Here is a 12941-nt window from a genome sequence, read left to right on the forward strand (position 1 = left end):
ATTTGATATTTATAGATTACTAGCTATTGCCCGTTACTTCGTCCGCATGGTTTTAGGTGTTTAGGGATAATCCTGTGGGCATTGTTTGAATTTTGCGGGATAAAAAGTAGCCTATATCCGTCTCTGAAAAACAAAACTCGAAAGACTGCGTACCAATAGTAATACCGCGTGCGTGCAGGCTAGTTTATGCCGTATCACTATTTGCGAGAGCTTATCTTGCACTAAACATTTTCACTTATCGGCAGCGCGGGTCAAGTGGATGTATCCACCTACTATTTAACTTATGACTTATGTGTAGTGAATTACTATTGTTTCTCACGCTTTCGAGTTGATGATTTTTTTAATTTTTTCAAAACAAAAGCATTTTTTTTTAGTAAGTTTAACTATATGTTTCGATAGTATTACTGAGGACAAATCGTTCTGCCACGGGAAGACAACCACTAAAATTTCAGCGTGTATAGTCCTCTTATCTTCCATTATATCTTTCATTGATTCCTTTGTCTTTATGTTTATGTTAATTATTTTAATATATCTTTACATTTTATTCTAGATATGACTGAACAGAAAATTAAATGTAAGACTGCCGAGGAACAGGTATTGCTTGATATACGTGCAAAATTGGATATAGCAAAATTGGTTGTCAAACTATGTTTAGCGGAAGAATATGATGTAAATATAATTCAAAATCTGCTAATTAAAAAGGCCTCACAATATTTTTCAAGTGAAATTATGACTCAAATTCTCTCAAAGTTTAATACACCTAAAACATTTAATTATTTGAATGAGACGATTAAAATGAGTACTACGGATGATAATGATTTCAACTGTCACGATGATAAACTTTTAAGAAACATTACATTACACTCAACCAGGCTACCAACTAAAGTGTTCTTTAGAACATTAAAGAATATATCAAATAAATCTTGGAGTCAATCTCAATTCGAGATTAGCTTGAAAACGCAAGGCTATAAATCGAAAAGGCTTCCAAAATGCACTAAATCTATCATTGTAGAAGACCCCGAACATTGTTTTGCGAGAATCAAATATTTACAAAGGATACAACAGTTCAGAACAGCTGGTGTGCCTTTAATCTATATTGAAGAAAAAATTGCTTCCGAGAGAGGATGTTTTTTTGAAAGTTTAAAAAGCAGAAAGGAAGAGGTAATAATATTTTATTTGGCTGTTTCTTCATCATTGGGAATGATTAGCAGTAAGCTTATTAGAATACCAGCACTTTCGAGGCCTGACAATACCCATACTTTACTGTTGAACTGGATTTTAGAAAGCGTTGTCCCATATCTGTCCACTTCGAGTGTATTTGTTCTAGAAGACAAGCCCTACAATCTAAAAACTTATGTAGAAGTTCCAAAAATCTACAGCAGTAGAGCAAAAATGATGAACTGGCTAGAGAAAAATGATATTCCACATAATCCAAATATGCACTCAGCAGAATTATTTGAGCTTGTAAAGAGATCCAGCCGAAATCTGTGGGGAAAGAGTGTCTTTGATGATTTGATGTCCTACGGCCACAAGATTTTGCTACGTCCACGTAAAACACAATATTTGAACTATTTTAACATACTTTGGAGAAAAATATTTGATAAACCAAACAGTTTAAACATGGATTTGTTCAATGAAATGTCATTAAATAATTGGAAACAGCTGGAAGCAATGCTACGTGAAACTGAAGAAAACACTTTAAAAAAGGATATCGAAGTTAACGAAGCTGTTGAAAAAATTTTTACGCTTGCAGAGCACAAACCATTGCCATTTGATTTAATGAAAAACTTCGACGATGATTTAGACGAATTTAGGATGGAGGAAATTTTAATAATAGACTCTTGATTGTTATACAAATACAGCACCATTAACTACCGGTTTCATTATTTTTTACACCTACCTTTATATAGTACAGGGTGTAACCGGAACGCTAGCAAAAACGAAGCCAGGTAATAGTACTAATGATTATTGACAAGATACCATAAAAACTGTTTCTTTTTTAATCCCGATTTTTTTTAAAGTTCACAATATATTGCAAAAGTTTTTGCAAGCGTTCTGGATACACCCTGCATTATATGCAGCAATACTAAAAGTAGGAATATAAACCTAAGTCAAAAGTCATAATCCTCAAAAGAAATAAAAATCAAGTTAACCAACTTAAAAATATAAAAGGTCGCGGTTTAGATGAACTGAAAACACAATTAATTATTAAACTCAGGTATAATATTTAAAACGAATTGCTCAGTCGGAATCACTTAAAAAAGGTAAATACAAATCTTCCTCGATATTGAATGACGGCTTTAAATTGTCTAGAATGTTATCTAGTTTAATTTCCAAATTGTAGAGCCGTGTTTCTTCATCAGCAAGCATCAAATTATAACTGTTTAGTTCACTTTCACTTATATCACTAACAATATCTTCGATAGTTTTAGTTAGGAGAATTTCCTTGCAGTCCAGTTTTTTAGAAATTAAATGGCGAACTTGTGCTGCCGGAGTCATTTCGTTTATACAATTTGGTAATCGCAAAACATCGTGGCCATTTTGTTTCAACCACATATCTACTTTGTATAACCTTGCATGTACGTCCGTATATTTGTCTATTAAAGTGTAGAGTTCAACTGTGCTCATTGTATCGTTAAAGGGAATTTCGTGATATTTAAGCCATTCAATCATAATATAACTTGGACTCGTTTTCTTCGGATTCTCACAATATTTTTCACAATGATGCTTCGTGTTATCTAAAATAACTACGCTATTTACTTCCAGATTGGGCATTAATTCATTTAATATCCATGAACCGAAAGTAACAGGGTCGAAATGCGTTGTTCTCCTTACAAACTGTACCCCTTTAAGAGAAGATACAGCAAAGTAAAAAAGTAAGTGTCTTTCTTTTTTTTCTACCATGCTCTCATCAATATTCCAAACCTTGTCATATGACACGCCTATCTCCGATATGTAGTAAATAGGCCTTTTGTCTTCGCGATATTGCAATTTTTTTTTTAAATACAGAAACCGCTCAAATCTAATCGATGGTTTTTCGTAAATAACGAAGCAATTTTCTTTCTCCTTGAAAATGTAACCCATTTTGACGAGTTTCTTTCTGAAACTCCTAATATCTTCGTAGGGCGGAAGAGACTCTTGTAAATGATTAAATAATTCTGTCGAAGTGGGCATCACGTGCTCATCTAAATAGTATGACATCAGCACATCGTGTACACATTTGCGATTAATTTCTGTAATTTTATCAACTATAACTACATCAGCACTAATCAATGCTTGAAGAGTGTCTAATCGAAGTCCGGTATAATGTTGAGCTCGGTGTAGTGGGAGTACCTTGACTATATTTTGATCTGATTCTGTTGACATTTTGTGAAGGACGTATTTCAATAATTCATATGTTTCCTTTCCATATTCGTCCAACTTACCGTCTGTATTTGTTGTAATTGAATCCGTTACACCGCTAGTACTCGGCTGTTGTGACGCCATGACATCTAAAAGTGGTCACATTAAAAAATAAATTTAAAAAAACAACTAGCATTTAACAATGTTTAGCTTGTCACCAATAATATAATTATAGACAGATCTGATAGAAAACTTTAATACACACAAAACAAGAAAATAACACAAAGAAGCTATAAACTAAAAGATATTGTAGGTAGGTACGGTAGTAGTTATAGCTATAAGATATTAATTACATGTAGCAATTTATAAAAAAAATAAAAGTATAATGCGTTCAAAGTAAGAATAAAAAAGGCAATAACTTCTATTTGTCAACTGTCACTTGAAACTTCTAACATATGGTTACGGTTCTGTGGTAATCACTAATCACTAAGTGTTAGTTACTTAAATATCGTAAAAACGTTATGGAAAATAAAAAATAAAAATATAGTATTAAAGATACATACCTAAATTGAATCTTAATACATTTCCAACAAGACACAACATGGCGGAAAGTCATTCTCTTCTTAGTTAGGACGCATTATACCATTAATCGTTATTCATTTCAGATTAAGTACATTCCAAAACACTAGATAAGACCCTACATATCTGATCATTCACTTAGTCAGATTTATTTAATTTAAAATTTTAGGATTATATTAAAGAGCTATAAATATAGATAAATAGCTAAATAACTATAAGATACTTAATTATTATGATAACAAATAAATTATTTAATTTAAAATTTTAGGACAATATTATAGAGCTATAAAAATAGATAAATAGCTAAATAACTATTGGATACAAAATTATAATGATAACAAAAAAATTAAAGTTAAATTAAAATACGTACATAATTTTTTTGCTATCCGTACCCACAATGGACGCTATAACGTACTATAGGTACCTACTCATGAAGGCCAAGCAGAAAATATGGGTATTTAACCGTTTTTGACTCACAACAGGATCAAAGGTAGGTAAGTATTATTTAAAATCACGTTTTAATACGCAAATAATAACAAAATGCCACTTATTTAACTGATTTTTTGGTAATAACACGTCAACAAGTAACAGAATTTTATCCACGTCTGTTCGAGTTTCCGAATTTACCCGAACGTGAAAACGAAGGCGACTACCTCTCTTTCTTTCGTATAACATTCCCAATAAGATAGAAAGAGATGAAAAGTATCGTGGCGCCCTGCCCCGCGCCACAGCACCGCGCCTCAGCTTTTATGTCGTGACATAAATGATACGCTGAATAAAGGTGCGTTATTTCTAGTTGAATACCATAAACCAGAATATTGTGTGATGCATTTAAAACGTGCTTTCTTTATTTCTTATAATAAATATAATGTGTAATGCCGTCAACGTCATAATTAGTGTAATCATAAGTATCACTAGTTTCAAGTAGTACTTACAAACTAACTTTTTAATGTAATATGATATTTTATTGTAACTTTGAAATAGTATTTTATTCTTACGGAATAAGTAAGTATGTAGGTTTGGTACACACTTAATATTGTTAATATTTTACTCTTTAAGAAAATAAGTACTTAAGTAAGTACTTATTTTTAGTAAAAATGTAAGTACTTTTTAAATAATATTTTTTAACTACGAGTATTTCCATGTGTATTTATTTCACATTATTATTAAAGTACTGTGAACTCAGATTATTCCAAGTCCAAGAGAGTTTTCTACATTCTCATGGACTAATCTAGGTAAATAAATTAAATGCATTTCTTACCTATTTCTAACACAAATATAGGAATCGCGCACGCTGTGCGGTCGAATATGTTGTACCCGTGTACCGCGTTCGGCGAACAGCGGTGTGGGGAAAGGGCGGGGGGGAGCGGTAGTGTGAAGCGTGATCCGTTTTCAACAATTATTATTTCAAGGTAATTTTTAAATTATTTCGCGCGGTTTTTACCCCCGACCCAAAAAGAGGGGTGTTATAAGTTTGACGTGTGTATCTGTGTACCTGTGTATCTGTCTGTGACATCGTAGCTTCTAAACTAATGAACCGATTTTAATTTAGTTTTTTTTTTTTGTTTGAAAGGTGGCTTGATCGAGAGTGTTCTTAGCTATAATCGAAGAAAATCGGTTCAGCCGTTTGAAAGTTATCAGCTCTTTTCTAGTTACTGTAACCTTCACTTGTCGGGGGTGTTATAATTTTTTTATTTACACTTGTTTAAATTGTTTTAAAAAATTAGAAAAAATTAAACAAATATTGTTATGTCTTTATGTAAGTACCAGCTGATGCCCGCGACTTCGTCCGTGTGGAATTAGATTTCAAAAAATCCTTTCGGAACCGTTTTTTTTTCGGGACAAAAAGTACCCTATGTCACTCTCCGTGTAAATATCAGGTCAATCCGTTGCTCCGTTGGGTGTGATTGAAGGACAAACCAAAAAACGAACAAATCGACAAACAAATACCTCTACACTTTCGCATCACACTAATATTATAAAAGCGAAAGTTTATATGTGTGTGTGTGTGTATGTTTGTTACTCCTTCACGCAAAAACCACTGGACGGATTTGGCTGAAATTTGGAATGGAGATAGATAGTATCCTGGATTAGCACATAGGCTACTTTTTATCCCGGAAAATCAAAGAGTTCCCACGGGATTTCGAAAAACCTAAATCCACGCGGACGAAGTCGCGGGCGTAAGCTAGTTTATTATAAAAATATGGGTCGGGTTAGGTTAGATTGTGTTTTACGATTTGAATTTTAAAGTAGGTAGGTAGGTACTTAGTAGGTAGTCTAAACTACAAGGTAGGTGGAGGTACATACATAACGCCTATAATGATTATACAGGGTGTTTGGTAATTAGTATATAATGACGACACGTACCCATGCTACTTTGATCTGATAAATACATTGCTGAAGTATTATGACGAAAAAAATTATAAAAATTTCCATACATTTTTTTTAAGTATGTCAAAATTTCATGACCCTAACGTGCCCTAACTTACTGAGATCGTTGGCTCCGCCTATTCAAAGATGGCCAACGATCTCAGTCAGTAGTTGGGGCATATTAGGGTCATGAAAACTTTGACATAAAAATTAAATTATGTATGGAAATTTTTATAATTTCATTTCGTCATTATACTTCAGCATTATATTTATCAGACCAAAGTAGCATGGGTACGTGTCGTCATTATATGTATATACTAATTACCAAACACCCTGTATACATGGGTGTTCCTTGCGTTATTATATAGTTACCTATGGTCTATAATACTATATTTGCTTAAGTACGTACCTATACAATATTTAATACTTACTAATCTTTCACTATTGCAATATCTCAATAAAGTACGATAACTAAAACAAACTCTTTTTCTTACGACTTAAAGACAAAATCGTATGAAACATTTATCAATTCATATACGGAATCTTGTTCCATACGATTAACATTCGTACTGATGAAATATCAACTTTATCTCTTTGACTTAAAGTTTAAATTAGCTTAATCGTATTTATCTATAGTTTTAGTTCTTTAGCCTCAGGCGTTCAGAGTGTTATCACTTATCAGGTTCGATTCTCGGTGTATACGGGTTCGATTTCAGTGCTTTAATGGTTAAATGTCTGCACGTTAATTAGTAGCATGATCTTAACTTTAACCCGTTGTTTGTTAACTAATCGGGGATCGGTTTGCTTGGGTTTTAGCTGTCTCTTTAGTTTTTATTGAGTTAGTGAGTTACTTTCTTAAATTAACTAATACGAAATTGAATCCCAGATCACCGAGTAGGTGAAAGACGTCTTAACGACTAGGCTATTAACGGTTTTTAGGGGTCCGTACCTCAAAAGGAAAAAGGAACCCTTATAGGATCACTTCGTTGTCTGTCTGTCGTGTCTGACAAGAAAACGACAGGGTACTTCCCTTTGATTTAGAGTCATGAAATATTGGCAGGTAGGTAGGTCTTATAACACACATACCTAAGAGAAAAAATCAGTTAAATCCGTTAAAAAATAAAAAAATGTGTTCATGAACAAATAATCATTAGTATTTTCAATTTTCTAAGTACACTAATCTAAACTACTCTACTAAATCAAGTGGGGTGCCATAATATTATGAAAGGGCTTTACCTGTACATTCAAAAACATATTATTTATTTTTATGTATAATCGTTTTTGATTTATCTTGCTAAACGTCGGAAAAAAATACCTGAGTACGGAACCCTCGGTAAGCGAGTCTGACTCGCACTTGGCCGGCTTTTCAGTATCATAACCGGGCATAACCGTAGAAGATATTAAAGCACTAGATGATGCCCGCGACTTTGTCTGCGTGGATTAAGTTTTTTTTTAAATCCCGTGGGAACTCTTTGCTTTTTCGGGATAAAAAACTGTCTATCTCAATAAGCTAACTCTGTACTAAACATCAAAATCGGTTAAACTGTTGGGCCGTGAAAAGACAGACAGACAGACACACTTTCGCAATTATAATATTAGTATGGATTAAAAGTTAAAACCCTTTGATTACTTAGCATTTGTACACCACATAGTTACCATATAGCTCTAAGTACAGGTTCGATTCCTGGATAAAAACTAGGTAAGTAAAAAATGACTAAACCCCCTCCCTAAGTAATTAGTTAACACAGCCTAACTCTCACAAATTGAGGGTAACTCGCTAAATTAATCGGCCGATTGTGCTTAACTTTGGGTTACGTATTCCCAGATGATACCAACATGTCGCGTCGTCTTGAACGTGCTCCCTTTATACAGGACTAGAGGATGCCCGCGACTTCGTCCGCGTGGATTTAGGTTTTCAAAGATCCCGTGGGAACTGTTCTGTTTTCCGGGATAAAAAGTTGTCTATGTCAATAACATGGACGCAAGCTATCTCGGTACCAAATTTCATACAAATCGGTTGAGCGGATGGGTCTTTAGGAGTCCCGTAGGAACTCTTTGATTTTCCAGGACAAAAAGTAGCCTATGTCCATCCCCGGAATATAAGCTAATTCTGTACCAAATTTCGTCAGAATCGGTTAAATTAAACTGTTGGGCCGTGAAAAGGTAGCAGACAGACAGATAGACACACTTTCGCATTCATAATATTAGTATGGACGTAACCAGAACGCTAGCAAAAACTTACTGTTATTTATATATTACCTTAACACAATCCAATGCCAATAACCCTTTGCCTTATTTTGTAGTTAAGTGATTTAGTTTTTTCAAACCCGCATTGTATAGCGTGCAAAACTCGGGTACCTACGACGCGGCATTGACTTCGGATCGGGCTGAAAGACATGCAGATAGCTATTATGAAACTAAACAAACACCTTCTTAACCCCCGACCCAAAAAGAGGGGTGTTATAAGTTTGACGTGTGTATCTGTGTATCTGTCTGTGGCATCGTAGCTCCTAAACTAATGAACCGATTTTAATTTAGTTTTTTTTTTGTTTGAAAGGTGGCTTGATCGAGAGTGTTGTTAGCTATAATCCAAGAAAATCGGTTCAGCCATTTGAAAGTTATCAGCTCTTTTCTAGTTACCTACTGTAACCTTCACTTGTCGGGGGTGTTATAAATTTTTAATTTACACTTGTTTTATAGTAAATTTGATGCCACAGATGTTTATTTATGCAATTCGAAGATAAGTCTCAATAATCCAACACAAAATAATTCCCTTCACAGAATATACTCGTAATAAACCAAACCGTTTACAAGCGGTTCAGTAGGTACACGTTAACCATATTTCAGAAATCGCGTTACGCCCTAAATTCGCATTATTATAAATCAGACCATTCGTTACTACAGTGGTCTAACCCACAAATACAATATAAACAAGATAAAGTTGAAAACTAAAGCCGGACTACATCATCTTTTTGATGTAACATCCGAATGGTAAATTTTTTTGTATAAAATATAGCCTATGTAACCCGGACTTCTACAACGAACCAATTGACATCTCATTCATCAAAATTGGCCTAGTAGTTGGCGCTACGGTGGAACACACAGAATCTAGATACAAACATACGTACATACAAAGACTATACTAAAATTATAACCCTCCCTTTTTCAAAAAAGCTCCGAAATTTGTCTTAAACCTATTATTATTATAATACATATTTTTAAACCTGGGCCCAAAATCACAGTAATAATTGAAATCGGTTCATTCGTTTAGGCCCTAAGATGCCACAGACAGATACACAGATACGCACGTCAAACTTATAACACCCCTCTTTTTAGGGCTGGGGTTAAAAATAACAATAAAGGCGAAAGTTTGTGTACATACGTATGTTAGGTAGGTATAGGTACTCTTTCACGCAAAAACTATAAGACAGATTTGGCTGAAATTTGGATTGGATATAGATTATACCCTAAATTAACATATAAGCTACTTTTTATCCCAGAAAATTAAAGAGTTTCCACGAGATATTTAAAACCTTTATCCAAGCGAATGAAGTCGCGGGCATCATCTGTTATCATAAATTCTTCTAGGTATCTTTATGTGAGAATGTTGTGGTTAGACCACTTTCACACGGACGGCCATATTTCATCCCGTGTAACAAATATTTGTAGGCCCGAAATAATAAACATTATTATCGCGAAACAAAACAGGCCCCAGAGATGCCGAGCTTTGTCTTAAAACTACCTATTATATTACACCTGGCGCCCAAAATAAGTGTAAACGCAAACGACGTACCTAATACAAAATCAATACCGTTAACAAGGACCATTTACTTACCTCTAGTTATTGTAAAGTTGATTTCAAACTACGGAATATAATATAATATATAAATATTTGAAGGCAACTTTATTCAATATTAATATTTACTAAATGATGCCCACGACTTCGTCCGCGTGGATATTGGTTTTTTTTAAATCCCGTGGGAACTCTTAGATTTTCCGGGATAAAAAGGAACCTATGCCAATTTCTGGGATGTAAACTAACTGTGTACCTTTCATATAAAATATCGGCTAAACGGATGGGCCTTTAAGAATGCCGTGGCAACTCTTTAATTTTCCGGGATAAAAAGCCTATGTCCTTCCCCAGGATGTAAACTCTGTACAAAATTTCATCAAAATCGGTTAAACTGTTGGGCTGTGAAAAGCTAGTAGATAGACAGACAGACAGACACACTTTCGCATTTATAATATTAGTAGGGATAATAAAAATATATAGTAAATAGTATGGATATGAATAAGGCGTTAGATAATGTCCATAAAACCGTGGTAAGATGAGATTAGGAAATTTAGGAGTTATGTACCTTAGATGAGACCCGTTGGAGATATGAGAACTTAAAGAATTAGTTTAAAACTTCAATGTGACAACCCTGCAAAAGCGGAAGTGGATTTGAAGGCTATTACTATACGGAACCCTAAAATGAGTTAAGAAGTACGGTTCTTACCGCATTTTTAGGGTACCGTGCCTCAAAAGGAAAAGGGAACCCTTATAGGATCACATTGTTATCTGTGGCACAGCTTGTAGGTATAACGAAAAGCTCTGCTATTTCTCGTGGCTAAAAAGATATATGTAGCAATCAACAGGAAAAACAATGCCAAAAGTGGTCCAAGCTCTTTCAACATTTATTTAAAAAAAAAACTATTTTATTATTAAAAATATACACCGAAATATCTGACGACCGTGTCTGATAGGCAGTTTGATTTTCTTTTTACGCTGCGGTGCTGCTGTTGAAAAACGTACGCTGCATTTCAATTAATAATAAAAAAGAAATATAAATAAAAAGTGGGCCAAGTTGGTTTCGACTTTCGTATATAAAGAATAAAATTTATTTTATTCCAATTTACAAGACTTCAATATACGAATCTCACATTCAATCTCATATCGAAATAATTCCGATTTACAATTGAGAAATATCAGACGACAAATATCTCTCATACACAATCTTTTATTGAACGTTTGCAATCGACACGCTAATAAAAATTCTCGACACCACACCCCCTATAATGCGAGTATTTTCATCAAAAACCTCTCGACTCATCTTATAGCCATTGAGTTGATATAGATGTACCAACAAAGCCAAGACCTGTCGGCAACGGATTTGTTGGCAAACCAATCCCATCCCTGTACGGATTTCAAGTACCACTAAATAGAATTTACTCACATCTTAGAAAATTTTCAGCTAATAAACATGCTAATAAAATAATAATTTTGGTGGACCTGATCAGCTGAATCAATCCTTCAGTTGATTCCCAAGATGATCCTCAGGAATAATAAGGAGTCTGGATAAATCGACAGACTTTTTTGAAGTTATAGCACAGTTTTACGAAATACTTCGTAAAACTGTGGTTATAGGCAAGTGTTTTTAGTAGATGGATTTGGTAGATCTATGTAAGAACCACGCTACCTAGTAGGGGTAAAGCCGTTTATCATACCTACTTCTAAGAATACTTAATAAACACTGGTTTCTACGTAGCATTGCACTGGAATGTCTTACATCAAACTAGACATAATATGAGCTTTACAAATAGACACAGCTTTTTAATGACACAGAAGGAAAGAGCACACCGCTGCGTAATAAATATCTAGTGACCGATTGAATGTCAATTGCTGGCCGAAGCCGAATTTTTAATAACTCTAACAAATTCACTTCAAGATTAGCTAAAAGTGAATAAAATAATGGCTTTTTATTAAGTAAATTTATTAATACTATGTTGACTGTTGTCTGGTCCCAATAATAATACTTTGAAATCGTCGCTGCTTTCATTGCATTTGTACAGTTCTTTCAAATTCAGTGCTTGCTGGAAACCTTCTGTTTGACCAAAGCTTTATATTGGCGGAAGGCGAAATTTTGACTGAAGATGTTTCTTTGGCCGAAGCCGAAGGTTTATTACGATACTAGGGATATCATAATAAGAACACTCTCGATCAAGCCACCTTTCAAACAAAATAAGTAAATTAAAATTGGTTCACTCGTTTAATCTTTTTTTTTTTTTTTAATCTTTTTATTGTTTCCCCATAAAAAATTACACCAAGAATTAGGTTAAACCACTGATGCCTAAAATAAGTTGTACACTTGTGTTATAGGCGCTCCGATGCCACAGACAGATACACAGATACACAGACAGATACACAGATACACAGACACACAGATACACAGATACACACGTCAAACTTATAACACCCCTCTTTTTGGGTCGGGGGTTAATAAAATGCGAACTTACGAGCAAATCAGTTGCCGACCTGTGTTGGATTTAAAGTTGGGTTGTCTATAGGCGCGGTTGTACATCACCTTGGGCCGTAAAACACGTGTACAGCGATATTTACAATCACAGATGTATGAGCGGGATTTTATTTGAATAATTTAAGAGGCACCTCGCCCCGGGCACGGCAGATCTTATCAGTTAAATTGTGCACACACCCCTCTTATGGCCCGCGGTTGAGTGTGTTTGGACGGATACGGTATCTTACAATGAGAGATGATTTTTAAATGTCATTTTTTTAACCCCGACCCAAAAAGAGGGGTGTTATAAGTTTGATGTGTGTCTGTGATCTGTGTATCTGTCTTTGGCATCGTAGCTCCTAAACTTTAAGATTT

General features: G+C 34.4%; 2 protein-coding genes and 1 long non-coding RNA gene across 6 annotated transcripts in view; 1 reads left to right on the forward strand and 2 right to left on the reverse strand.

Moving 5' to 3' along the window:
* The window catches only part of LOC123877398, a 757955-nt gene that overhangs the window by 265981 nt on the left and 479033 nt on the right, over positions 1-12941 (reverse strand). The gene's annotated exons all lie outside the window — the stretch shown is intronic.
* On the forward strand, positions 135-9319 carry LOC123877411. Its single transcript, XR_006798577.1, has 3 exons — positions 135-460; positions 4416-4419; positions 9308-9319. It is a non-coding gene; the product is annotated as an uncharacterized LOC123877411 (long non-coding RNA).
* LOC123877402 lies at positions 2191-4544 on the reverse strand. Of its 4 annotated transcripts, none has more exons than XM_045924166.1 (2): positions 4350-4544; positions 2191-3491 (listed from the first exon to the last, which is right to left on the reverse strand). In XM_045924166.1, the coding sequence occupies exons 1-2, from the start codon at positions 4351-4353 to the stop codon at positions 2242-2244; spliced, it is 1254 nt and encodes a 417-aa protein (XP_045780122.1). In that variant the 5' UTR covers positions 4354-4544; the 3' UTR covers positions 2191-2241. The 4 variants fall into 4 exon arrangements, with proteins under 4 accessions (XP_045780122.1, XP_045780121.1, XP_045780124.1 ...); XM_045924165.1 differs by lacking the exon at positions 4350-4544 and adding an exon at positions 3906-4057; XM_045924168.1 differs by having other exon boundaries at positions 2192-3491; positions 4346-4544.

Source organism: Maniola jurtina, chromosome 23 (assembly GCF_905333055.1).
Source record: "Maniola jurtina chromosome 23, ilManJurt1.1, whole genome shotgun sequence".
In the NCBI taxonomy this organism is placed as follows: domain Eukaryota; kingdom Metazoa; phylum Arthropoda; class Insecta; order Lepidoptera; family Nymphalidae; genus Maniola; species Maniola jurtina.